General features: G+C 44.8%; 2 protein-coding genes across 6 annotated transcripts; one reads left to right on the top strand and one right to left on the bottom strand.

Annotated features, from left to right (window-relative positions):
* LOC133933341 (putative uncharacterized protein DDB_G0287113) lies at nucleotides 1-27,735 on the top strand. Of its 5 annotated transcripts, none has more exons than XM_062380363.1 (11): nucleotides 1-54; nucleotides 145-199; nucleotides 529-635; nucleotides 3,801-3,899; nucleotides 22,764-22,877; nucleotides 23,237-23,389; nucleotides 23,473-23,532; nucleotides 23,625-23,753; nucleotides 26,817-26,871; nucleotides 27,155-27,261; nucleotides 27,492-27,626. In XM_062380363.1, exons 3-11 carry the CDS (start codon nucleotides 612-614, stop codon nucleotides 27,495-27,497), a joined length of 747 nt encoding a protein of 248 aa, XP_062236347.1. In that variant the 5' UTR covers nucleotides 1-54; nucleotides 145-199; nucleotides 529-611; the 3' UTR covers nucleotides 27,498-27,626. The 5 variants fall into 5 exon arrangements, with proteins under 5 accessions (XP_062236347.1, XP_062236346.1, XP_062236348.1 ...); XM_062380362.1 differs by having other exon boundaries at nucleotides 27,489-27,616; XM_062380364.1 differs by lacking the exon at nucleotides 27,155-27,261 and having other exon boundaries at nucleotides 27,492-27,735.
* Nucleotides 1,705-14,145, bottom strand: LOC133933340 (heparan-sulfate 6-O-sulfotransferase 3-B-like). The gene is made up of 2 exons (XM_062380361.1): nucleotides 13,007-14,145; nucleotides 1,705-3,200 (listed from the first exon to the last, which is right to left on the bottom strand). Exons 1-2 carry the CDS (start codon nucleotides 13,546-13,548, stop codon nucleotides 2,438-2,440), a joined length of 1,305 nt encoding a protein of 434 aa, XP_062236345.1. The 5' UTR covers nucleotides 13,549-14,145; the 3' UTR covers nucleotides 1,705-2,437.
* Nucleotides 27,736-27,989: the final 254 nt, after the last annotated feature.

Consider the following 27,989-nt stretch of genomic DNA (forward strand, 5'->3'; position numbering starts at 1 on the left):
CGGAAGTGTAGAACCTCCCATTTCTAATGATGGAGCTGGATGTTTTCTAAATGGGTAAATATACTTTAAAACGTGATTATTAATAAAAATGAGAGTAATTTAAAAGTGTCAAATGTGAACTGTTTGCTTCCTCTCTGTTTTCAGATCCAGAACATGTTCCCTGAATAAACTGGAGAAACTTTTACCCTCTGAAAACAATGTAAGTTCACTTTTAAGACTTTGTTATTTTTCCTGTTGAAGAACTTTCCCTTATAGAAGCTAAGTTCAGATTTAACAGTGACTGAGGTCAGTTTGTTTCTAAAATGCAACTTTAGTTTGTGTACTTTGGTGACGACAAGAAACATTTATTTCAGCTTCATTTCCAAAAACATATGTAACCTTGGCCACTAGGGGTCGTTAAGCAGCAGTTAATGAACGCTCATGTTTCTGAGAAGCTTGGTTTTAATTAGTAAATTGATATAAAAACCGAATGAATCCTCATGATTGGCAGCTGGATCTGACTCGTGATTGGTTGAGGGCTTGTTTCAGTGGGACCTTGCTTCTGCGCCGGTTCCCAAGATGGCAGCGTTTATATTCTGGCTTCATAATGGATAGTGGGAGGAAGTGGAGACATGTCGTCCATCTTGATTTGCAGGGTGAGGTTGCATCAAGATGGTCCTTTCTTGAATTTAGAATGAATCATGTCTCACATTGTGAATTTCCTTCATTCATAATCCTCTGGAAACAGGTGGGAGTTCTCCTGCAGCTGCTGGTCTGTGAAACCCTCTGAGCTTGTATCGAAGCACTTAGCTGCGTTTCTCTGTGCAAATGGATTTATCTTCCCCCTGAACTAACATTTCTCACTTCCAAAGGCGACATGTGCTGACAACTCAGGAACCAGTGGGTTGGAATCCGACTTGTGTTGATGGCACCGATACTCTGATGTACAATAACTTAGTGAAACGTGGAAAAAGCAAACAGCCCTTTAAAACCTCCTGGGACAAAGTCTCCCTGTCACCACAGACACATCCTGCGCAGACAACGGAAGCTTTCACATTATTTGTCTTTCACTGGCTGCTTCATCCTGGATTACGGATGTTTCTGCTGCGCTGCCTTCTCCTGGTTTATGGCTGCGATCAAACAAATATGAAGCTGTGGCAAATAACAAATATGGAATTGGACTAATATTTAAGGAGTCCATGTACACAGAGAGTTGTTATCACAGGCTTATATAATTCTAATCTGTCACTCTGTGGACATCACCGTTTCCTTTTCTGCCCAGGATCTCATCGTGAAGAAACAATTATTTAATGTTCTCCAGTGTCTGTGGGAATGTGTTGAAACAGATTGCTTTTCTACTCGAGTGCAAATGGAAGCGTCAGTCTGAATTTCCCACGGGATTAATAAAGTATCCATCTATCATCTATCTATCTATCTATCTATGTTTGTCGGACTATGGAAGCACAAGGCGTTCAGCCAGGCAGCAGGCTGCTTCTGTTCTCTGCTGCACCAGAGTCATGGTCAATTGAACTTTAAACGATCAATTTGTGAGCGAAGAGCCTGTGATCAATGTCCTAATGGTGGAAATACCAATGTTCCATCACAGTGATGTAAGAGCGCTGGAGCTGGCCCTGACAGGCTGTCTTTCAGGCCGGCGGCGCTGCTCTCCTCCAGAGCAAGCCTCCGTGTGCGTCAGTGTGTCAGTGTGTGTGTGGTTGTGGGAAGAAGTTGTCACACCGTGTGAGGATTTCAGATTTTTATGGTGAGAACATGCTGTGAAAAAAGGAGCAAAGCAAAGAACATGTGCATGTACACTTGCGTACCAGAGAGGCGGTCAGGGACAAATCTACATCACTGGATACTGCATGTTTTTTATTTAACACATTTCCTGGAAGAAATCTCCTTGATTGTTTCTGCAGCTCCGTCAGTCAGGAAGAAAAACACAGCGCAGACTGCAGCGCCAAGTTTGTGCTTTGATATTCTCATGAAGCCAAACACCACAGAGCAACTACAGGTTTCCACTGCTCGACACGGCGCTAGATCACAGACATGACACAGATCATCCAAAGAGTCGTTCGCCATTTTGAAGAGATACTAAACCTGCCCTTCATCATCAGACACGTTATTTATTTATTTTTTATTTCTTAGCGAAATTCAGGAAACATTCTCGCTGCTTTGAGCACATTCAAAGCACTGGCTAACAGATAAATAAATACATTTCACAACTGCAATGCCAGAACAGCCATGAGAACAAAATCAAATACAAAATGTTTATGTTGCCATGACAAATACATCCATCATAAATATTAAGACACCACTGGGCAGTCCAACAAAGCGTCATGAGAGCAGGAGGTCTGGCAGATTCACAGCAGAGGCGAGACGAGGAGACGGAGGGAGGAGCACGATGAATCAGACAGCGACCAGTCTGCGCCTCACTGGTTTCAGTTCTGTGTTCTCCTCACCACCGCACCACCTGGCTGCTGTAATCCTCTGTGGTGGCCACATTCTCAAGCACCTTCACCACGTCCTGCTCCTCGTCTTCCTCCTCTCCTCCTCCTCCTCCTAGTCTCCAGAGCTCAGCCAGATAAGTCCTGTGCAGCTTCTGCCTGTGATGCCTCTCCTGCCTCCTCCTCAGCCGCTCCTCCTGGTGCTGCCTCTGGCGGTTGTACTGGTAGCGCCGCAGGAACAGCTCCTTGGCGTACTCGTACAGCTCCATGTCGAGGGCGTTCAGCCCCTCGATGCGCCACCGCACCTTCTCACTGATCCCCACGCTGGCCGCGCGCGTGCTGTTGATCTGCGTGAAGGCCCGGATGAAGCGCAGGCCAAACGTCCGCTCGAAGAGGTACTGCGTCTTGCGCTGGAACTCCGTCAGGCCGTAGAAGGCCATGTTGCGCAGGTTGGCCTTGGCGCTGGCGAGCAGCACGTGGCCTCGCTCCAGCTCGCTCATGGAGGACATGTTGTAGCAGCCCACCAGGCTGAGGTCGGCCAGCATGCGGACCTGGCGGTTGTTGGCCAGGTTAGACGGGCAGTTCATGAAGTCTGCCAGAGGCACGCCGGTCCAGTCGTCTCCATTGTAGCAGGCAGGGAGCTCCTCCTGAGTGGGCGCACGGCCATCGCACATGTGCAGAGCTGTTTTCCAAGTGGCCCCGCGCTGCACGTGCTTCCACTCACTGAGGTAGCGGGACACGGGGTCACGGAGCATGGTGATGTAGTAGAAATTCCTGCAGAGACAAATAAATAGATACATAAGATGAGATGTCCAGCATGCACTGGCGGGGTCAGTGGTTCTATTCCTGACAATTGGGCAAGGCATTAAACCCTGAGCTATGGGATAAGTGAATGTGTAGTGTGAATGGGTGAAGCTGATCTGTAATGTGATGCACTTTAAGTTTGTGTGAGAGCGAGAAAAACACTTCCACCCGGTGAAGGAGGATGAAACTATACATCAAATATCTCATATCCTGCTGCAGTTAAAACAGAAATACAGAGCAGAAGAAATATCACAACCCTGGAGTTATATGGAGAGACTGAACGTGTGATTAGGGTTTAAATGAAAAACATCATTGAGTGCGTCTGTGGGTGTTAGAGAGCAATGCAGAACAAGCGTGTATGTCATTTAATATCCTGCAGATTTGAAATTATTTTTGTTCTTGTCTCAACAATTTTCTCCTGTCTACCTCTGGTAATAGGTTTTTTTCCCTCTCCAGCACCTTGTGTGTTTCTGAGTCACTCTGCTCGCCTCAAACGGCGCCTCACAAATTGCTGTAACGCAGCCGCATGGAAACCTTTCAGCTACCACAGCTCTCTGCTCTCCTCTATAGAGTTCAGGGATGACCGGCAGCGCGGCGAGGGGACTGAAGGAGTCGGCGGCGCAGACTTTCAAAAAGGAAAACAACATGGATGAAAGGGAAATTGAAAAGGTTTGTCTTGTGTGCAAAGATCACCACGACCTCACTGTGTCAGACAGAAACCAGATATTAAGTTCACATGAAAAGCCAAACATTTGATTTCTTTCGGGTTTACTCTCAGTTTTCAGTTGACAGCTGAATAAAAAATTCTGATTCAAGGAGGTTTTGCTGCAATGCTGCTGTGGAAGCTTTCTCTGTTAAACCCTTTTACATGAAGTCTCCTTCCCACTTGTTACCAGTATAAATCAACATGGTTAGGTTTGTGGAAACAGATTAATCATTAATCAGCTTCCTGTGTTTATTCTCAGTCTAGTATCGAGCATATCAAGTGTTTCTTTCTATCCTAGGTCACGCTGAGATGTCGCTGTAACCGAAGCTCCCAGCACATATCAGTGTTTTTTCCTCAGAACTGTAGATGCAGATGGACGATGTTTGGTTCAGTGGAGCCAGACAGAGAAAAGATGTCTGAGGTGATTTGAACTGTTTAGAACAGGCCGTGTGTGAGGGAGAGTTCGGACTGCTGGTGATGACAAAATCTGGATATTTACCAAGCAGATGACAGAAAGGAGCGGCTGCTGTGGTAAAATACATCGATCTCTATTAGTTAAATCTTTCATTTCTAAATCTGACGTGTAGTATATGTAAAAAGCATCAACCAGGAAACCCGGAGCTTTTACAATGAGAGCTGCAATGCATCAGCTTTTCCGGTTCGCTGCTAAACTGAGAAATTGGATTTATTGAGGGAGTTGTGTTGGTGAGGAAAGCCTGCACCACCAAACAGCCTTAAAAGCTCCATAATTCAGCAATTATCGGCAGGCGGCAGATATCAATCAGTTGTGATGTTTACTTAAGTGAGTGGCATGATGATATCATGGCAGAGCTCGTCCGCAGACAGGCACACCACCCACAGATAATGGCCTTCCACAGTGGAAGCTAAGTGAATTACCCGGCCATCTTCGCTGGCTTGGACGGACGGCCCGAGATGGATGGATGCACACGAGCGGCCTTTGCTGTACTTCCTGGAAAACAGCTCACCCTCTTCCTCCTCGTCTCTCTGTGCAGCTCAACGCCAGACAGCCGGATCAATAAATGTCCGTGCAGCCCCACCTCTCTGTGTCTGAGCTTCCATTGACAAAGAGCAGAAAATGTCAACACGCTCCTCCGGCTCGTGTCAGGGACAGAGGCAGGGTCAGGTTATGAAGGTCAGCAATAATTACTCAGTGGAGGAATTGCTAAGGGTTTTTCATTCTGGTAAAAAACTGTGTCCCTTTGATAGAAGTCAGATCTCTGTCCCTCCCTAAACACAACACTGTCCTATTCTCACCTTTTTAAGTTGCTATGTCTTTTGCCTGAAACAGTTTGTGAGTTGAGGAGGACTTCCTGAGCTAAAACAACTCCCAGCATGCATCTCTCTTAAACATCATCTGGCACCCATCCCACTTTATTCCACGCCGGTGCCTCAGCTCTTTGCTCGTCTGCTAAATGGCTTCTAAGTCTTTTAGGTCTGATAAGGACAAACTGGGAGCAATTTCCACGTTCTCATATACCTGATCGATCGAGCCCAAATCTCATGTTCTTTGGCAGACCAGCAGCTTCTCCGTAATATAATAGGCAGCGTCTCTATCATGGCACAACCATGCATGTGTATGTGATCATGCAAAGCTGTTCCCTGAAGGTAAAGTTAAATCAGCTTGTCGCATTCTGCCAACGATCAATCCCGAGGCCTCGTTCGAGCCCTTCTCCCCGTCAGTCACCTTTCTCCACACGGCAAACCTGCAAACAATATTGATCGCCCTCTCTCCGTCTCTCTGCCTGATTGTCTCTCTCTCACTCTCTAAATCACCATCAGAAAGCTACAGAGGAAACTCGCTGCGAAAGATCGATATCTGCCTTGTAAATTCACTCACTAGCATCAAGGACGAAACAGCCTCGTGATAAAAGCCCTGATGGAAACTATTTATGCTGCTGAAGTCTGTGGATCGACAACCATCTCATTCATCTTATCCTTGAGAAAAATGACAGTACATCATTTTGCTTTTAGTCGTTTCTGAGGAGCAGTTTCACGGCGTGTGTGTCGTCTATGAAGTTTCTCTAAGCATCACATCTCAAGGCTTTTCTAGCAGCCAAGTCGCAAGAGGAAACAACTTTGAAAACAAGCACAGGACTGCACATGGATTTCACACCGAAGTCAGGGTGTTGATAACTGGACCAGTTGGAGCAAATCCATTATAAAGGTGTTTCTGTGCCCAAGAGGGATCCCTTAGCCACTCCCTACTGTCCTACAAGGGAAATCTAAACCCCTCGCTCATTAACTCGTCAGGCTCATCTCCCTCAAATCTCTTTTTAATGTCCTGTTGGTTGTGATAATGATGGATTGGCTTATGTGACTCAGAACAATTCAGGGAGAACACTTAATAATTTTGTATTAAATACAAAATGATTAAGTAACGCAGACCTGTCGTCATCAGCTACCTGGTCTGCATCTTTTATCTGTTCATAGTTCACGCTCCCATCCTAAACGTTACCCAGTTGTGAGCAATGTTATCAGCTCACAATACAAGATTAAATATAACGAGAGTGAGGAGAGGAGCGATGAGCACTGAGACCGGCACTGTGATCTTCAGCGGTCACAGATATGAGATGCTATATTCGGCAAATAAAGGAAAAGCCCCAGGGATGCTGGTGTGGAGACGAGGGAGCAGAGAACGCTTGCAGAAGGATGAAGTGTCCAGGCATGCAGGGTGTGAAGCTGTGGTTTCACTGAGAACTAGGTGACAGACTATGTTCCGGCTGTAGCCAGCAAACACTTCAACAAATTGAATTATACCGAGTATTTCAGGGTTCAAAACAAAGTGAGGTATCATCTTTGCATCTTCCTCTAGAGACGGAATCATCCATCTGCAGTTATTCACTTTTGGCTGCCTTTCAGGTACAGACGTTCTCCCAGAGTTCCTAGAGTTCATTTGGTTTTCAACACACCCACGCGAGCGCAGCGCGGAGGACGTCCACGCACACAACAACCTGGCGTGTGCAGCTTTAGTAGCTTTGGCGTCTTAGCCTTAACCTTTGCTTGACATCTTAATCTTTGCAGCTTTGTGAAGTGTCAGCCGGTCCTCTAGGTCCGTGCAGCGATGGAAAGGATAAATGGGAGACCGAGCTCTGCAAAGGTCACTTCAACCCATACAAACTGTATTTCTGAAAGGCAGTCCTCAGTTTAGAGCTACCTGAAGGCTGCTTCCAACCGTGTGCTGTTTGTTTGACATTGACGCTTTGAAAGTGGTTTACAGCTTTCATCCTTCCAATAAGTATTACTCTGTAAAATCACAAAAAATTAGATTCTCATCACACAGCATATAAGATGTACTTGGTCAATAACAACCTAGAAATCCAGCGGAATAAATGATTCTCCTCTAATTCAATTCAACAGCTCTATAATAATCCATCATCCGTACAGTAACTCGGCACAAGATGGAAACCGTGAGGCCTTTTGAATGACGGCACATATTGATCTGTCCAACAGAAACGGTTTTCTTGTCTTTAACCAAAACTAACACAATGTTCTGTAGTTTAAAAAGAAACTTAATGTTCCATTCAGCCGACAGGTTTTGTACAAATCTGGACTTGTGGATTAATCGCTCCCTTCCTCCACCCTTGTGTAATAAAACCTGTCTTCATCTAGCCCCTAATCCCCCAGGGACTGTGGAGATTACCCAGATCCTCAGAATATCTCACATTTCTCAATGCCAGACGTTCCTCACTGTCATGAGGGAGAGAGGGTTTGATTTACCTCTTTATCTAATTCCTCTAACTCCATCCAATATCCCATCACAATGAACCACCTCTGCAGAAGGTGAATGAAGTCGTTCTTCAATGATTTCAATAATATTTTTTCATTCCTGCTCGTTTCTGCCCCAATAACTTAAATGATTGGTAAAGGCTTTTCCCGTCATATAAGGTATTTAAAACATAATCCCTTACTGTTATCTACAGACTTTCTTGAAGAGGTGATGATAGTTGGAAAGCATTAAAGGTCAAAAATAACAATTTCATAGTTTAATATATAATGGTCATCAATAGCAATATTACAAGGTTCAAGAGCAGCAGTACAAATAAAAATAGTAAGTGCTGGCAGAGCCGGGCTTTATCAGTTCATTATCGTATTCACACACTTCTCCACACTCTGGTCTGTTGTTTGAAATGTGTCTGATCCAATCACTTGTACTTAAACAGGAAGGATATGTTGTGTCTTCAGATGGGGCTTAAACACTGACATGTAAATGATTCAGTTGCCAGAAGCCATGACACTAAAGCAACGCGTCAGTTATTGTCAGAGGATGTGTTTCATTGCTTTTTGGAGTTCGAAACAGACATAAAGTAATGCCATATTGAAGAGAAGCAGAAGAGAGTGGTCGTATCACAAGAAGACCTTAAACATTATAAAATCTTCAAAACACAAACTCCCTTGTTCCTTCCCCCCCTACAGGAAGTTCAGAGGTCATTCAACGGTCGATGACACGTCTCTTTTCTCCAAATATCCAGAGATGAAGCTAAAATGTCCCGGAGACAAACGCTGCCATCTTGCCCGCTTGGAGCCAGAGTCTGTTCAGCAGCGATTTGAGGATCATGGAGCTGTGGTATCAAGATCCCACTGATACATGTGCTCGACCATCAGTGAGTCAATTCAGATTTGTATATCATCAAATATCTAATAGACAAAGTTATCAGGAACATGAAAACACGATCAGTGGGAGAAGATATATCTGTGACAGGAATCCATTTACGTGAACTTCTATTTTTGGTTGTTTGTAATTTATTAGCTATACTTCAGCCAGCCACCAGGGGGCGCTCCAGAGGCCATATATATCATCTATCTTTTTATATCGGCGTTTATTTGTATATATTATTCTCATGCTGCTGTAAATCATGAGCTGTAATACTGACACAGTTAAAGGCCAAGTCATGGAGGCTGATATTACCGATGCAGTCGGACTTCATCAACAGGCCGATGAAGATTTACTGTTGCATGAGTGTGATGTGACGTACTGCAGCACTACCCCCCCCCCCCCCCACACACACCACCTCATGAGCAGCATGTCCCGCCTTCTTCACAGAGGTAAACCTGGGTCGTGTAACCATGAGAAATATTGACCAAAATCTAAAAGTATTCTGCACCTAAGGAGAGTTTTCAGATTTATCTGCCCACAGTATATCACAACATCAGGCTGCAGCACCGGCTCTCTCCAAGGACCCGTACATTCACTCTCCGCTAAAAATAAAACCCTGGTGTCAGGTACTGTACATACTCCCACAAGAAGTGACGAATCAGAACTGTCTCCGAATGCAAGACAAGTAGAGGATCTAATTCAGCGGCTTCACATCTTCAGGAGAAGCAGTTGTCAACATGAGGTGATGACAAGAAAGAATAGATTAAAAATAGACAAGAAAATACAGAAAACATGTACAGATTCACTACAGACAGGATATTATGTGAGGAGAGAGAAGTACAGGAGGATTGCACGAGGAAAAACACATTTATATATACTGATTCAAGTACATATATTGCGATTGTGATAGTTATCAAACACATTGCACTATCCATACCAGATACCTGAGTGTATTAAATTGAGCCGCGGTACATTTACTGCAGAGTCGTTTTCTTTGCTCGGAGTAAGAAGGTGTTATTTACAGTCGGAGTTGAAGGCATCAGATCCACAGGGAGCAGTTCCTTTGATTTCTGGTCACCGAGGGTCACGTTATTCACACAATCACTGTTCCTGTCACTTGTAGTTTCAACAATACTGTGCGGTTGTCAGCAGCAAAAAAAAACACCAATGTCTAAGCTGAGAGTCTGACTTCACAGTCAAAAGAAACGGTGACAGCCACACGGCAGCATTACGCCCAGAGCATTAAGAAATTCTCTCTGCTTCTAACACGTTTTCTGAATTACATACATCCCTTTCTGAAATCTCTGCATATGTCTTTCTGTAGCCGAGGATTTAAAGTGACTCACTGAAACAGCAAAGGCAGATTAACGTCAGAAACTTGCAACCAGACTTTTTCTTTCCAATGGTCTGATGTGAATTTCAGAGAAAACTGGAGGAAATCAAATATCTCGAAAACTGCATTTAGATAAAACCGTGTTTTTCATCATAGTTCCTCCCTGTCTTACTACTGAAGCTGCTTATTTCTGCATATGTTCAGGCCCATTATACCATTATCATCATTATCAACAGGGACCCATCGCCAAATGAATAGCAGGACCCATTATAACTGTGCCCAGAATGAACTGAGCTAATTGGACTGGTCCTGAGGCGTGTTTCAGCCGGCCCGCTCTCTCTGCCCTAATCTGAAATAATGAGGTCAGTAATAAGGTTACACTCTCTGACTGCACAGTGTGAGACCAGCTGCCAAGGACGAACAGCGCAGAGCAGCAATTGAAGCAGGTTTGACGTCTGGCCTTACAGCAGTTTTGCAGCCCGCTGCGATGTGAATGCTGTAGCCACATGCTGCGAGCAAAGCCCTGCAGGAGTCTCGGACCAGTGGCGAGCCAATCAAAGGCTACTTGAACCAGCCACGTCTTTTCTTAGGGTTTCAGGGGAATCTGCCAGACGTGTGATTGAATGCAGAATATGCTTCTTATGTTAGTCAGTCCGTTTGAACAAAACTAAAAATGCTTGCTATGCATCGTCCTCTCCTTTTCTTTCTGGGTGGAAGTTTCTAAGACACATTTACCCACAATCACAACACATGCATTTCTACCAGCATCAGCAACAGGAGATTCAAATCCACATCCTTGTCATCAAACATGATATCGACGGATGCAAAGGGATAAAAGCAATGTGAACACATTTCTCTCAACAATGCAGTTAACCTGGTATTTCTCTAAAGAAACGAAATCAGTCAACTTAAGTGAAGTAAAAACTGTGCCGTTAGTTCAAGAGGGATTTTTAGGATTTCAAATGTTATATCTTGTGCCGGAGAGTTAAATATCCCAGTGAAGAGTCTGAGGGCTGAGATAGGACAGTGGAACACGTCACACCCTGCTGGATGTAGCCCGAAGGTGAGCGTGGGCGTCCTCCAGTCCCATGAGGCTTTATCGACGAGTCAGGATCACCATGCTATTACTAAGTTGGATTGTCTTTGGGAGTCAAACTAGGAATCAATGTTAGGAGCACTTTTTGAAAAACACTTTGCACGATTATGTCTTAACCTCAGGTACCGAGTGTAAAACCATCTGGATTATAAATATATAAAAAACCCTCTCAAGAGCAGTGGGATCAGGGCTGAAATCCAAACAAGCGACTTTTAAATGGTCGATCGGAGAAGAATTAAATATTGTATTAAGCTGAGCTGTAGCATAAGTTGATAAGACTCACTGATGTGCTCAACAAGCACAGACTCAGCTCCATCGCTGCCTCTTGTGCGTCACAGTCCATCATGATGGGAACAGTGACGACGACCAGGCCGGATAGAACTGCAGCTTGAATAAGCTGATTGAACGAAACTAAAACTAAAGGAGGGTCCCGTCAGCGCAGCGTCATGGTCCCTGATCATTGATTTAAGTAAACAGACAGAAAGCATTGGGACGAGAACACATAATGTGGCAGATCCGTGGCTGTTGAACAAGGTATGACTCACAACGATAAATTCCTGGGGACCGAGTGCGTTGTGACTCAGGGGGCGTTTGGCTCCAAAACAGCCTTTTCTTGAGCCTGTCCTCTGATATATATATATATATATATATAAACCTAGCATCTGGTCACATGTGAAGACTTCACTTGTAAAAGCTATAAGTACTTATGAGTCATCAGATGAAATATGTCCTCTATGGTCGAAGGATTTAAATGACCACATCACAACCTGTGTGGTCAGACGGAGCAGATAGAGAATCGTCCCTGATGGAGGACGACCCTGACCTCTGGAGAACGAGCACTGCCCGGATCAATGAAGTATCACGTTATCAGGGAGTACTTCTCAAGAGGACGGTGCAGTCTCGTATTATATCAGATCTGTCTGTGCTGCGGTAAGCCACAGACGTGTCTTTCTCGGTTAACACCTGCAGGAGTTTATACAGCTCTCATCAGCTCAGTGCATGGAAACATGAGGCTGTAATTGGCGTTTTACAGCAGGGAATCTGATGCAGAGCCCAGATCTGGTCCCATGTTTAGAACCGACGCCAGCCCATGTCAGCAGAGTGCGGATGTTAATGACCGCTGATTTCCCACTAACTGTTACATTGAGTTGACAAGTGGTGACTGGAGTGTGGTCGATTCCCTCCCAGTGCTGACACGGCTCCGAGGCGCCTCCTCACAACTATTTAAAAGGGTTAAATTAAGTCTGATGGCTGCCGTTAATGGACTGGAAGGATTCTTGAAGGCACTCCCGCTCCATGCCCCCCCTAATGCTCTCGGTAACATATGGAGATTTGCTCTTTGAACCGACTCCGAGGTAAATTGGCTTCAACACGCAGGCGGCACACCTCGGAGGACCCTGCCCTTCTTAAGTGATTTACTCACTTAAGCTTAGCTCTGCTGGTTCTGTAATTACAGGAAATTGAATCAGACCTTCAGGCGAGGAAACGCTGTGCCTGCTGGCTGCTTCCACATGCCAGGTGGCGAGCATGTTAACACCCTCTGCTCCCTGCCTGACATGTAACTAAGAGGAACTCGCATCTGTGGCAGAGCCCTGAGGAAACCAGGAGAGAAGGTTCCACAAAGATACCTCTGCTTTCATGTTGACAGAAGAAACCCTCTGCTACATGGGTTCTAACAATGATCTCTGTCCATCACTTGTTCCTCAACACATCACAGGAAAAATGTGAACTGTGAAAAATGCCCAAGGTTGTGTCGTCAAATAGCTTTTGTCAAACCAACAACCCAGAACCTGAATGTGAGGCAGTGCAAAGGAAACAATCATCAGAATATTCCTTTATGGTTTATTGGCCGATCAATTAACTGTTTAATTGTTTGTGTTCCATTCAACATTCAATTAGTGTTTAAAGTGTGTGTGTGTGTGTGTGTTTGTGCGTGTGTAAAATTGTAACATTTCAGTGAGTGAACATGTCCTTCATTGACAAAGGTGAAGTGTATGAGTGGATGAAGGTGCAGGGGACACCTCACCTCTTCCTCCTCTGAGCGCTCTTCTTGTCCCTCTTGTTCATCACCACGGGGACACAGCTCGTCAGCTCGGTCCAGTCTGCGTGCAGCCCGCAGCTCCAGCCGGTGGAGAACCGGGAGAAGAGCCACGACTCGGCCTTCCCGGGCCGGTGGCAGGTGCACTTCCTCTGGCCGGGCAGGCAATCGCAGGGCTGCTCCAGCTGGATGTTCTTCACCAGGTGCCGCCCGAACGTGGTGCCGCCGGTCTTCTGGATGTGGAGGAACACCATCACGTCGTCTCCTCGGATGTTGAAGTCGACTTGTCGGTCCAGGTCTCGCTCCGTGAAGTTGAATCTGGCGGTGATCTTCGAGGGCAGGTCCTCGTCCGCCTCCAGCTCCGGGTAAAGTGACTTGAACCCGGACGAGTAGCGCTGGAACAGCCCCTGGTCCTCGCTCCTGAAGTAGCAGGTGTTGGAGTCCGCCGGGCACACGTACTGGTACCCGATCATGAGGAAGAGCGCCGCCGCGATGGGGATGAAGATGAGTCGGTTGAACTTCTCCTCCATGGTGGGAAACTGTGAATCACGAAGACGGTGATGTGATGTCCGAGGCGTGCTCCTCTTCCCCGCGTCTCATCCTGCGCGCCCGCTCCTCTCCAGACGCGTGGAGCTCCGGTTCGTGTCCCGCACTCCGGCCTCGTCCTTTACCGCACCACGTCCACTTTCCAAACTTCAGCTGCCTCTGAACACGCACCTACTCCGTGGAGGGTGAAGACATCTTGTTTTGAACCGTGTCACTCAGAAGTCGCCTGCGTAAACACAACCTCCAGAGGCGTCTGTGCGTAACGGAGCATCCCCCCCCCCGAGCGGTGCGTTCGGGCTCGTCCTGTCAGACACAACCGCTGATCGGTATCTGAGCCCGGAGCGCCCCCCACAAGCAGAGTAGAGCCAACACACCGCGACTTCCTGTCCTCACTGTCACAATAAAACAAGTATGTGGAAAATAGGGTTAATCCAGGGGCGGATCTAGAGGATCACTGGCCCCATCTGAAACCTGATTGGCCCCTGAAATGCCCTCGTCCTGTCATTAGACAGAGTTTTTAATCAACTAGTGACTTAAGCTGTTTTCAGACATGCACTGAACTCTGGAGAATCTCCTGACGTTCTCCAAAGGGCTGAATGTGTGAACGCAAACATCCACGGGAGACTTTCCCAGGCCAGCCCCCCCCCCCCTTCCAGTAAAACCCCAGAATGTCCGAAGGAGGCGATGTGAGAACACAGCTGGAGAAAGGAAATAAAAATGAAAGTCTAGTTTAAGGCTGAAGCAAAGAGAAATGTTTAAAGTTTAAAGAAAAACACATTTTATGAGTGTGGACTAATACTAACCTTTACTTTACTGGTCTAATCAACCATAATTGATGCACCCCATGTCTATACTTGTCTCAGTGTCTTCAACCAATGAAGTTGACCAGTTCATCAAATCGACTGGAGTTAAAATCGTCTGACTGAAGTCAGGCGTGCTTTTATTTTGATGACCAGGTAGCCTCATGTTTTATTCTGGGCAGCTTGATCTGCATCCATCTGTCCTGGCAGCCTCATCCTTAAACACACTCACACACACTCCCCCCCCCCCCACCCCCCCCACACACACACACACACACTCACACACTCACACACAGAGGTAATTATTAGAGTGGCCTAGAGCAAATCACTAAAAAGCAACAGTATAGGAAATTTTAAGAACCAGGAAATATTATTAATGATTTTTAATGAATTATTCTTATTATTGGGGCATCAGGACTAAATTAGCTCTATATTGATACAGACCATTTACCTTTTATTTGTTGTAAATTATTTTTAATATATAATTAGTTACTTGCACATATAATATAGTGACTTTAGAGTAGGAGATGTACTGTTACAGCAGTGCTATTTCCTTTGTGTTATATTTATATTGTTTTATACAGGTGGTTGTTTGTCGATCTTTAATAGAGGAGAGTGATTTCAGCACCACAGACAGTGATCAGGGACAGAATCCGGGGGGGGGGGGGGGGGGGGGTTCCAGCAGACCCTACAGGCATGTGAGCTCCAGTAATGGACGTCCTTAAGCCTGTTCTGATCAAAAGCTTTTGTTATTTTGCTTTAAGATGCCCCCCCCATCAAGGGATTTAACCAGGGTGCGCTTTGGAATGTATTCTGTTCAATCCTCTTTCAGCACTCTGACAACACATTCCTCTCTCTTGCTCTGACTCTGACTTAATCGGTATGAGAGTTTAGTCCACGGCTCACCTCTCTTTATGTGTGAGGGGGCTCAGCATCCCTCATCCTGAGAGGGGGTGAGGGGGGGTGAGGGGACTCTGCGTCATGACATCTTCAAAAGGTCATGCACAAGTGGACACAAAGGTTTTGGGCTCAGTGATGATAATGTCCTGTGTCAGCCTGCTCTTTACCTGTAAGGCCTCTTCCACACACGATACGATCCAGTCAAAACACAATCCATCCCTGCAAATGGCATGTGGATTCAAATATTAGCAGAATCCCTGATGGGAAAGAATCTGCATTAATGTTTTGTGCAGTGAAGTAAGACTTGTGTTGTACTGGCTGTGCGGCTGGGATATTTATGAGGTCCCTGACGCTCTCTACACAAGCCTGGTGAGAAATAACCCCGGGAAAGTGCTGATTCAGCCGGAGGAGCAGTGCACAGGCCTCGCATTAATGGACCTGAAGCTTCCTGGAGATCACAATTGGATTGGTTTGTGATTTCGCTTCATCAGGTTTTGCCTTTTTCATTTTCAGCGAGGCCTGTGTGTTGCAGCCACAAATGCGTGTATGTATTTTGTGGTGATTGGAATAAGTTATGAATAATAAGAAGGAATGAGAGACTTTCCGACAGTTCACTTTTGGACTCTTGCAGCGGGACTGCCGGTGAGCGGAGAGCTTCTGAGCATTTCTCTCAAATGAGCAGCCTGAGACATTATTAAGCAAAGCAAGTGGAACGTAAAGCTGCTGCACAAGAAAACTTGAGGAAAATCATAAGAACAAAAGCACTGTGGGGTATGAAAGAGAACAGAACCCATCCTGTATGAGACTGTCCTGTGTTATTATGACCCATATGTTTAGCAACATGTTGTAGTCGTGTTAGGCAACTTCAGTCTAAAAGGCCGATGGTAGATGTGGATTTCTCAGCCTCATTCTCAGCCAAATTTCAGGAAATTCCCTGTGTTCACCAGAAAGAGCCGGCCGGACAACCTGAAGCAGTATAACAAACATCATGATGCCGTGTTAGAGTTAACAAACAGAAGCAGCAAACCGTCTGGATAAGTTCTTTATGATTTATATATGACTTGAATTATTGTTGAGGCAAAATGTTTTGAACTGATTTGATTTGAAAAAGGCCAAATCCAAAATATATACTATCTTTCAAGTCCTCGTTTCAAAAAATGTCTTATCTCTTTGCAAATACTAATATTTAATATAATAAGTGTTCAATGGAGAAACTCTTCACCTTTGTTGACCGTCCTCTAATAAGACATCACATTAAATAGTGACATCTTGACCTCAGTAGATATCTGTTAACTTAACTTAACCTTGAAGTGTGTTAAAAAGGGTTTTCAGTACTTTCCTGTTTAGAAAGATGAGATGCTGTGTGTTTACGACCTTCATCTGATAGTTGTTGTTCGAATTGAAAAGAAACTCCTCGGGCGTCGGGGCTCATTGGCAGAAATGTACTTTCTTTATTTCCATGATGGAACGTTTTGCTTGTAAATCCCTTTATCAGATGCCATGCAGCACTTTTGGCTGTTTTCCTGGCTGCATGCGGAGCGAGTGTCTGAAGAAGTGTGAACTCTCCACCGCAGGGATCCACCAGCAGTCCCCAACACCTGCAGCGTGGTGTCGGCCCCATGCCAGCCTGTGCCGGGCTCTCACCACAGCCTCATCCAAAAACACTTAATCAAAAGGGACACGCTCTGCTCTTGGTCCAACATAAAAAGGAAGCTGCTGTCCCACACTGTGCACTTTGGCAGCTCGACAGAGAATAACCCAGATCGCTGTGCTATCCACTACGCTGCGAGGACATGGGCGAGGAGGCCGGAGATATAATCAGGAAATTGAAGCCTTGGGGACGCATCTGATAGTGATGTGTTGTGCCGTGGCCTAATCAGCCTTCCTGTCTCCACCATCAGCACTGATGGAGGTTTATTACCTGCTCCAGCACAGCCTGCATGTCACTTCCTGCAGGAGTTGGTACGAGCCGCTGAATGAATGTCAGCGGGAGAATTACTCTCATTTCTCTCATCAAGCTTTACTGCTTGTACCCCAATATTAAGGTCACCTTTCTCTGCCTTCGAGGATTCATTCAGAAACCTCTGTGCAATTTCACTACCACTACTCAAAGGATGTATTTAAATAGTGCATAGTTCACACAGCACTACATACAGCACTTCTCTATCAGGCGTCTTTAACACTCCTACACTCCTGCTGACGTTCTCCGCAGTTTGTCTTTCACACAAACAACGCAGCGAAACGTTCAGGTGGGGGGTGCAGCAGGTAGAGACAGGTGTTAGGCTGCCCCCCCCCCCCCCCCCTCTCTCTCCCTTTTCTTGCACAGAATTTGGATCATGAATCTCTCTCTTTATCTGCAGGTTTTTCTTCTTTTACTCATTGATATTAATTAATATAAAATGTAATAATATCTCTATGCTTGCTTTCAGAGTGAGAAGACATTCATTTCTCACATTAACTGAATAAATGTGGCTGATTCAGAAGGAGGCTTTAATGCTGTCAGTCCCAAGGACAGAATAAATATGTGGAGTGAGATTTAAAGGATCCAACAAGGCAGCAAATGAAATGACCTCAGTGTGACTTTTTTTTAAGAAGCAAACAGAGCGTTTCATTCATGACATTGTTCTTTTATCGGAAAGTAATCAGATTTAGACCAAAGGAATAAGATAAGAAGGGCAAGAATCCCGCCTCAACCTCGCCTGTAAATATCTGTTAATTAACATTCCGTCTTCATTCCTGAGAAAACCTTTCAAACACGCTTCACTTGCTGCAGGATATAAAAGCCTTCAATTGCAATCCTGACGTTATTGATGTTTGAACTCTGTTTGTAATCAAGACCAACAAATCATAAAGGAAGCATATGAAATATCTGACAGCCACCAAGGCTTTGTTATCTCTTATTTAACTTCCTATTTTTGTTCACATGTACCTTCAGTAAGTTGTAAAACAGGATCAGCAAGTTAAATTCGGTCTGTGTGAAGGAGGAGGAGCGTGAACGGTGCTTTTCTCTTTGAACTTAACTGCGTCTAACAGCTGTGATTGAATTAGTAATGTATGGCCTTGTGTGCTCAGTTGGAAGTAAGAAAGTAATATTTAGCTGCAGTCTTTGGGTAAAGTGTGAAGTGAAATAAGTCATTATCTACAGAAAACAGCTTCACGAGGGGAAACACTTCAAAAGGAGGCTTCATCGTCACAGACACATAGGAGAAGCGTGCAGGGAGAGTCTCTGAGAGGCCGGCTACAGCAAACTGCTTAGGTAACTGCATTAGACACCAAAACATCAAAGCCGTAAATATTCAAGGAGCCACGCAAAGGCAAGAGAAGTTAAAATGGATTATTCCTCAAGTGAACACACAGAACATCAGAGCGAGAAAAAGCTTCTTCGAGGCAGCGTTTGGAAAACTCAAGTGGTCCATGATGACGGCAAATGGTCACATGTGATGGGAGAATTCAAAATGAAAGTGTTTCCGAGACAAGATGGGATTTTACCGCTGTACAAACACATTTCTCGACTTGCTCGTACCAGTAAGATGAATTCAGCTCCTTACAATATCCCAGTGTCACTAACAATGTGATGCTTGTCGTACTCTCTCACCACTTTAGGTGTCATTTCTAAGGAAACTAATCAACGAGGCAATGGAAAAAAAGGAGTGGAGCTGTGGAGGATCTGCGGACGGGTAGGATGTCTTGTGAGGAACAGCTAACCTTGTTTCCAAAGCTCCTGTGTTGGTGCTTCATCATCAAACTCACTGCCTGATGTATTGGAGGCGCTGGAGCTTTGTGCACATATAAACATGTTTATATACACTGTGCATTTGTGAGAGTGATATTTGAGTTGCAAAATACTGAGATGCTTGTTTTGGTTTTAAATCCGTTTTAATGGTGGCAACATTCTCTCTAATCCAAACTGATTTCACAAAGAAATGATGATTGATGAGTTCATTATGCACACCAGAAGATTGACCTTTCTTTACCTGTTACATATTCATGCTGTCTTGTCGTGGGGGCCCCTTCAGGAGGAACCCACATCAATAACAGATACTTAGTCTTGTATTAATGGAAAGGAGATTTCAAAAATGATTCAGGGAGTGAGAGTCTTCAAAAACATAAAAGGCTTTGAAATCACACTCATGATGTGTATTATGACCATCTGGTTTAAGATTCAAAATCCCAGTAAGCTTGTGTCGCCCACTCCTAAAATTCAGTCTGTGGCAGAGTCTTTAAAATGCACCGTGCATGTGTGGATTTCTTCTGAGGATAACAGCGGCCCTAATGTACAATCTAAGAAGATTGCTCTGTAAGCCCTCTGTGAGATCATATCTGATAGAAACCAGATTAAACCATTTCAGACAAAGCTTCAAGTGAGCCCCAGAACTGGTGCAAGAGGTGCAGGACCAGAGGCTGGAGGGTTATTCTCTTATCTTTGTGTTTAAAGCTCTCTGGTAAAGCACCCCTCCTGGCATTTAAAACACATGTCTGTGATAACATCATCGCTTCTTTTCTCCCCCCCCCCATCTGGCCTCCGGAGAGAATCTCTGAGCGTCTCTAAATGTCACGTTAAGTGCTTCTCTTGTCCCGCGCTGACACAAAAACCAGTCGCTCCCTGAATACAAAGGAGGCCGTGCGATAGCTCAAAGAGAGCGACAGTTATCTGGTCTCCTCGTTCCTGCTCTCGTTCTCATCTGTTCAAACTGTCAAACGCAACATTTAGGCTCTAATATGGCAAAGACCTCTAACTGCATTTAGGTGCTGGAGGTATTGTTTACACACAGTTAGATTCAAGGTGCTGTAAAGGGACATTGAAAACAACACAGAGACGAGTATAACAAGAGGTGCAAGTAAATCTAAAGAATAAATCTACATCAAAATAAGCTGTACTTTAGTTAATATTGATGTGGGAAAGGTTATCTTACTTCTTGAAGTTTCACCTTTACTCTGTATTTCTGAAAAAAAGGGATGATCGCGGAGAGGAAATGTGCAGTTTGGTAATGATGCAGACACAAGTAGGAGTTTATTCTGTCATACAATAAAGTCTGAGTTTAGTTTTATACCCACGAGCACATTCATCATACATAACTCTCCTTCTATATCTTATATATCTATTACCTGTGTTCTCTCCAAAAGACCCACCACTGCTGCTGTGGTTAATTTGCCCTGTAGAGCCCGGGCCTCCTCGCCCAGTGGGAGGATGAGAAACAGATCGCTGCAGACCTCATCATTTGTCTCTATATATAATTCTTCAGTGCTGGTACATCTTCTGACCTGTGCAACATTCATTCGGGACAATGAAAGGAAACGGTGGGATGCTTCTCTCCTTCTCCCCTCCCCAGTGCTGCACTCTTTCATCTCTCCTTCCCACAAGGCTGATTCACCACTTGTGAAGCCTGCGGCAGCCTCGTTGAAAATAGACAACAAAGTGTCTGAGATGAAAACCAGTGGGCAGTCGCAGGCGAGATTGCCGTTTGGCTTCCAGTTGCTTGGGCAGTGCAGAGCTGACACTTCCAATCGTCTGGATTTGAGTCATAAACGGGAGCAGGCTGGCACTGCCAGGCCCCTCCACTGCAAGCACGCCCTAAAACCAACAACCAACCAATCAGGAGTCAGTCTCAGCTGTCAATCATGACATCTCATAGCAGCAAATAACTCATTAATAACGAACTTGTTAGATAATGAGCAACTGGTTTGTCTGACGTGGTCTATGGCTGCGTCCTTCATCTGCTGTGTAAGGATGCAGCCCCCCCGAAATGAGACAAATCATTGATCTATCTATGAAAAAGGTAAAAGAGGAAGTTCTAAACCATGTAGATACTTTAAATCTTCCATATATTCCCCCTTGTCACAAACGCTCATGCGCTTTTAAGAAAGATCTTTTAACTGTGATGTCAGTCACTCTTGCAACTCAAACAAAAGTGCTTTGAAAGCTAAAAATCCCCATTTGAATTTATAAATTTCATCTACACTCATACACACAGACAGGAAAGCAATTATTGTCTCTTTTCACCACCTATCATCTGATTCTTCTAAACATCTCAAGACGCTTATCAGAGAGCAGCAGTACAGTCACTGTAACTGCACAGATCATTTCAGCATATGTCTGAATCCTTCTGGTCCTCTGCAGCAGCAGATAAGAACCTCCTTCATGAATAAAGATGTTTAGGCGTCCGCTCCGCTTTGTGTTCAGTGTGTACTTGTTACAGAGGCCAGTATTTATAGTCCCATGAAGGCCCGGAGTGGTGCGAGTGGGTCTCATGGGGGATTGGGAAGTGGAGCCACTGCTACCTATAGTCGGAGAGATATACCACCTCACCCCCTCTGAGAACTTGTAGCAGGAAATGAACTCATAAATCAAGCAGTAAATTGAGTGTAGAGCTGTGCTTACTCATCTCAAGTGGTCTGCTCCTCTTCCTCCACACACCCCTGCTCCTTTTTACTGCGTGACTAATGCAGCGCCGCCACTTCTCTGCCCCGCATGGGTGTGTCTCCCTCTGCTATCCACCAAGTGTTATTTTCTAGGAAGTGCCACAACTTCAGCCAGGAGAAACACTGCAGGGAGATGCGTGTGAGGCTGGGATTTGAGCTCCAGAAACAAGCACATCAGCATCTTGTCCTGCAGCTGAACTTCAGAGCCTCATTGTGATGCCACTGGCAGGAGTCTTTACTGGGGACACAGCTTGTGAGGAGCGTCTCTCCTGCTTGCCTCGGGCCATCCCGACAGCTACAGACCCTGTCCGCAGGAATTAAAGTCTCTATTTATCAGAAATTGTCTGACGTTGTCTGGGGACTGGCCGGGGAAATGGCAAGCTGCCTCCTCCAGCAGTGGGACGCTGATGGAGAGGTCCACATGCTGGGATGTGCACATACAGGGGGTTTCTTAACCGGATGTGTTATGTTAAAACACACAAACACACTCTTATGCATCATACTTTATGTCACCTTGTTCTATTGCTGCAGATATGTCCGAAATAGGAATCATCCTTTTATCTTGTGCTTAAAAGAAACTATGTGAGACTGATCCTGGAATAGACATTATACATGTCTGTGTGTGTGTGTGTGTGTGTTTGTGTGTCCTACCTGCTCCCAATTAAAGCCAGGACTGTGTCTCCTCCTGTAGCTGCTTTCCATCACAGCAGCATTTCCTCTAACCATCATCTCTCCTCAGCAGTTAAACCACAGGGTCTGCCAAGCTGAGCTACACTGACCTCTGCTGGTAGAATCATCATCTTCATGTTTGTACAGCTGCCTCAATAATCCACTGAATCATAAAGACGTAGTCCAGCATCGATGTATTTGTTTTCAAACTTCTCTACAAACCTTCACTTGTGTCCTTACAGCAGCGTTCATGGTTATTTCGGTTTCATGATGTTTTATGCTATTTAATTTGCAACTGTAGCCTGATAGAGACATGGACAACCTCACTCCTTCGTTCCTGTTTCGATGTTCCACTGTTTCAATGAGCAGTGGTATTCCAGTGGTATTGACTCTAATTCTTTCCTCCATAGCTGCAGTCGGAGAGTGAAAAGAAATCCCAGATTGAAATTCTCAAGATGGAGATCAGCGGCTTGAGGGAGCTGAACGTTCATCTGCAGCAGAACCTGCAGCTCAAAACAGCTCAGGTAAGAAAAGCAGAACATCAGAGATCCTTGTACGAACAGATTTGTTGTTACGTGGTAGTAACGAGTGATTAAGGAAAACTATGCATTCATTAACTTTCTCTGATTTTAAATTTTCAAGCACAATTCATTTGAACTCTGTCTGCTGTTATTCAAATTAAGTTAATTATTTTGCATGTTAGTTGAAGCTTCTTGTCGACTCCTGGCAGAAAATGTACAGATATAGTTACCAACTCATTTGAAGTGAGGTTGATCAGATTTTGAAAACTGATTTGGGGAAATAGTTCTCTCTGTAAACTTGTTGAAGCTTCTCCTCTTATAACAGGCACTTGTGATTTCACTGTTTTTTTGTGTAATTCCAGGAGAAGGAGCAGCTGTCAAAACTCAACGACCTTGAGAGAGAGCGAGACCATTTGAAAGCTGAGGAGATGGCTCGCATTGAAAAAATCCTAGCCGACTCTGCTCACTCACAGACACAAATCCTCCAAAAGCTGGAGCAGCAGCTGAAGAAGCAGGTCAGTGGTGCAGGGAGCTGATATTTAACAAACTAGAAATTAGTGAAGTGATAACTCAAAATGCTCAAAATATTTCTCTCCAGGGGGAGTTGGAATCCATGCAGCAACAAATCAAGGAACACCACGAGTCTGAAAAGAATAAAGTGATTTTTTCAGAATTGGCTCATGTGAATTATTAAACAAGCAGTTCTAGGAACGGCCCTGTTGTAAAACACATCCTCTTCATGTTCTCCAGCTGCTGGAGGAGCTGAGCAGAATTCAGTCGGCTGTGTGCGGAGAGCAGGAGCGAAGCCAGCAGCTGCAGCAGGAGATGGGACGGAAGCTGCAGGAGAAGCAGAAAACCATCAAGGCTCAGAGGGAGCAGGTTAATAACACACACTCTCACTCTCAGTCAACTGCCCAGTGCGATTATGTCGGGAGAGGAAGTGAGGCGGAGGTTCAGGCCTTGTTCAGGATTTCCTGTATTTGCTGCACTGGCTCAGATTGAGCTGCACTGATGTGATGATACTGTACTTGATCTGAATTTCCCACGGGATTAATAAAGTATCCATCTATCCATCTATCATCTACTTTTGACTGAAGCCACTGTTCAATGCTGTTGCTGGAATATTTCCCCATTTTTAGACAGAGCGTGAACTGATCATGTCTGACGTGTATTTCATGTTGTGCAAAGTGTTCTGAGCGTGTAGGTAACATCGAGCTATGTTTATCTTCACTAAGTTTGCAAAGTCACGTTGCCAGTTCTCCCACCTTGGCCTCAGGACCTCGGGCAGGGGTTATCGCAGCCGGTACCATGAAGGCACATTGGATGGAAGGATTTTTTTTTCATGTTTGGAGCTGTGTTTGAACTGCAGACAGTCCCCTCTCCACCTGTGTGTGCTCTAAAGGTGTAATCATGGAGACAGGTAGGGTGCTTTCTCTTACATACATCACATGTGTGCCAGTGAAGACATTCCCTTGCGTTGTGACCTGGTTTCATACATCCGAAGCAGTTTATACTCCATCACATATGATCGTCACTCATTAAGAGAAGTCCTTGTGAAGTCTGGGCACCTTGGCAACTGATGCTTATCATCTTTGCAACACTTGCAGGGGAGTTTGGATCTTACACTGTTTGCTCCTGCTTCATCACTGCTTCTGATGGTTTGCATTGTGAGGACATTGGCTTTGGTTCCTCTTATTTCCTTTTTGCCTCCTTTGTCGTGGAATGTGTTCGATGAGTGAAGAGCATGTAGAGAAGTGACCGGGTTGCATGCTATCTCCGCTTCCATGTTTACAAAGTCAGCAAAGTCTTCAAAGGGGGGGAAATCTTTCTCTTCCATTAGTTTGACAGTAACCTGACGATTCCAACAGGCTGCTAACCATTCAGGGAATGATCAACTTTAGATTTCCTTCAGTCATTTAATATTTCTAGACCCTTTACATATGGCATGGCTTGCAGGCAGGCGTTTAGGAAGTCTGAGAATGACCTTAACCCTTCAGCGTCCCTGGAATTTATTATCGGCCATTTTGACAGCTTCTCCCTGAAAGCTCTTTGGACAAGAAACGGCTGACCATAGAGTTGGTCTAGTCTTTTCCATGCATTTCCGAATGCTTCATCATCACTGCGGTAAAAGGGGCCTTCAAGGCATTTGTGTGCTGAGTCTGTGACATATTTCTGTAAGAAATGAAGTTTATCGGCTGAAGAGATGCCTTTGCGATCGATGAGTGATATGAATGAAGCCCTCCATTCAATGTAGAGAGTTGGTTCTCCACTAAACACTGTGGGCATCGGCATTGGGAGACTATTTATTGCGATGCTCTCTTGGATTGCTTAGGGCCAACTGAGACACGTCAGTATGAGGTGCTGGTGTAACAATGTGAGGGTTCTGCTGGTGATCAGAGGGGATGGAAATGCTTGCTCTGTTGTTTTACTGGGTGGGCTGAATATCTGGCTCCGTTCTGATTTCTCTGTCGTAGATCATCAGTCTGGCATGAGCAGCCTCCATCTCCTTTTCTGCCTGTAGACGCTCCAATTCAGACTTCTGCATGCTCAATTGCTCTTCCATTGATCTTATTTTATCCTTTTGCCTTAATTCAACTTGCATTACTTTGTGTTGAGCTTCCTTTGCAGCTAATTCTGCAGCTGCATCAATTCTCGCAGTTTCAGAGCGGAACTGGCACCTGACAGTGAAGCGCTACCATATATAGAGTAAGCATAGTCATTGGCGTGTAGCTGCCTTTCAAAATCTGCATCAAATTCACCATCGCTTGCTGATAAACGTTCATAAATGACTTTCAACATGTGATTGGTCACAGCTTCACGAGTCCATCTTACGTCCCAGTTCATTGGATGGTGTGGCATGCCCTCTCATTGTACTGTACACTATCATTCATTCCTTTTTCAATGTTGTCAATGTCAACTCTGCGTCTGATATATTAGTCTTCAAGTTTTGTATGGACTTTCTCATCAGCATTTTCCATCGTTCATAGAGGCTAAGCAGTATTTTTTCCTTTTTACTTGCTTCCTCCTTTTGATAGATGAGCATTTTCTCTGAGGGCGCACTAGGCCGCTCTGATCGACGGGGTAACTTATAAGCATCCTCCATTTTAACTTGAAGCTCAGCTAGCTGTTATTCTTTGCTTACAATGTCCCGTCATCTTATCATCCATGTCAGCCGTCGTTGTTAGACCATCACCAGAGTTGCTGCGTCACACCGCTCCGTGCCGTCCTCTCTCCGCTGGCAGTGGGGTGCAGCAGGTGAAGGTAAAGTTCTTACTGGAGCAGATCCCCGAAAGATGGTCGAGACTTAAACTGGTGGTCTGGTCGTTTTTTTGAGCCGTCCCTAAAACAACTGGAAACACCGTAAATACCTTAAAACAACTGGAAAGACATTAACAACTTGTGCCTCTACGGAGGGTCGCTAAATAGAATTAACCTTTTCCTTAGAGAAGTTTCCGTCGTCACAGAAAGTCCGCGAGTTTACCGGAACCATTTCAAAATAAAAGTATGCAACTATTTTCATAATAAAATAACAGTTTCAAGACCCCCCAACGAGCGCCGAGGGCCAAGAGCACCACCCAACCCAAGACGTCTACGCCCAACAGCAAGGCTGCTCCGAGGACCTTCACACTCACAAAACACACTGTGTTATTTAGAGATTTTCTAGTCTCCTCGACCACCATCACTCATACATCCCACTCTCATGGCAATTTGGGCTTTAGTGTCCTGCCTGAGAAGGAATTTAACCACTGGATACATCAATTCTAGTAGGTTTGAGGAACACTGACAAACAAACTACTTTTCCCATCATGCATTTCACCTTTCCTGCAAGTATTTCAATGTATTACAATGTGCTTACACAATCAGTCACTTCTTGAAAATGATAACATCAAAAGTGTTTAAAATGGAATGATGATGGTTTTAAAACACAATGTTTCTGTTCAGCTGCAGGGATACAGAGACCAGAATGGCAACATGGATAAAAGGAACTTCAAGAAAGGTTTGTGCTTAGTTTCCTGAAATACAAACTCACACCATACGAAAAAGGATATGATTCTCTTTATCCATGAAACTTCTTTTGATAACAGTGAAAAAGTTTGTTTAAAATGATTTACATGTCGATGTTAGTCACAGAAGTTGTGTTGTTTATATTCAAGGAGTCAACAATTTATTTTAAAAGTCTCAAATGTCATTTTAAAAATGAAACGTTTTTAATCAGGTTAGTTCTTAAATATGATGCACTCACCTTGTGTGTCAATTTGATGCCCGCTCTTTGTTTTTAGATAAGAAAATCACTGTTCTGGACAAAGAGGTGGAGCAGAAGTTTGCAGAGAGAACAGCAAAGAGACCAGCAGGGGGCGTCAGCATTTTGAGAGAGAGGATAGACAAGGTGCAGGAGCTGATGGTGGCAGGAGGAGGAGGAGGAGGATGATGGGACCTCGGTGCATAGAGTCGCCAGTTCATTGATATAATTATTACTCTAAAAATAAAGTTCAAATGTTTGTCTTGTTTGTGTGTGGACTGGAACCTTCTCGTTTATTCACCAGAACCCAGCGATGTCATCAAACATCCTTTAATGTGAAAGCAGTGATGTAAGTGCGTCTGTCTGGTTCCCAGCAGGTCTGACTGAAGCCGGGACAGGAAGCACCTTGAAGAGCAGCCTGTTCTCCCTCGGCGACTTCAGCGACCCTGAGGAAACGAGCAATAAACCCAGTCGACACTACAGCTGATCAGGTGACGCTCCGCCCAGCGCCGACACAAAGACCTCAGTCTGACATCTACAGCTGATGCCAGAACAGCCATATTTTATACTTCTGTTAATAGAGACATGAGCAATAAAAGACCCCCCAGGTTCTTGAATTCACTTTCTTTCTGTCATTCTTCAACCAAACCGAGACCTCAGAGCTTTTCTGTCACCTCGTTGTTTTCCACAAGCTTCAGACTCATCAGGGTTCAACACAGACAGTGTTTCTTTTTTATTCCAACTGGTGCATGTGAGGACGTCCCAGTGAGAAGAGCCTCCGCACTTTCTGCAGAGTCACTGAGAGAATGGAAACAAAAGAAGGACCCGTTCTAAAGGAAACCACTTTGTTTTAATCATTAAAAACACAAAACCAA

The sequence above is a fragment of the Platichthys flesus genome, chromosome 22 (assembly GCF_949316205.1).
Source record: "Platichthys flesus chromosome 22, fPlaFle2.1, whole genome shotgun sequence".
NCBI classification, from domain to species: domain Eukaryota; kingdom Metazoa; phylum Chordata; class Actinopteri; order Pleuronectiformes; family Pleuronectidae; genus Platichthys; species Platichthys flesus.

Excerpts from the sequence above, each read along its gene's own strand:
- LOC133933341 (XM_062380362.1), top strand. The coding sequence starts at position 612 with ATGTCGTCCATCTTGATTTGCAGG. Across the intron at positions 636-3,800 it reads CGTCCATCTTGATTTGCAGG|AGTTCAGGGATGACCGGCAG; the intron begins GTGAGGTTGCAT and ends TCTCCTCTATAG. Across the intron at positions 23,390-23,472 it reads AGCAGCAGCTGAAGAAGCAG|GGGGAGTTGGAATCCATGCA; the intron begins GTCAGTGGTGCA and ends ATTTCTCTCCAG.
- LOC133933340 (XM_062380361.1), bottom strand. The coding sequence starts at position 13,548 with ATGGAGGAGAAGTTCAACCGACTCATCTTCATCCCCATCGCGGCGGCG. Across the intron at positions 3,201-13,006 it reads AGCGCTCAGAGGAGGAAGAG|GAATTTCTACTACATCACCA; the intron begins GTGAGGTGTCCC and ends TTGTCTCTGCAG.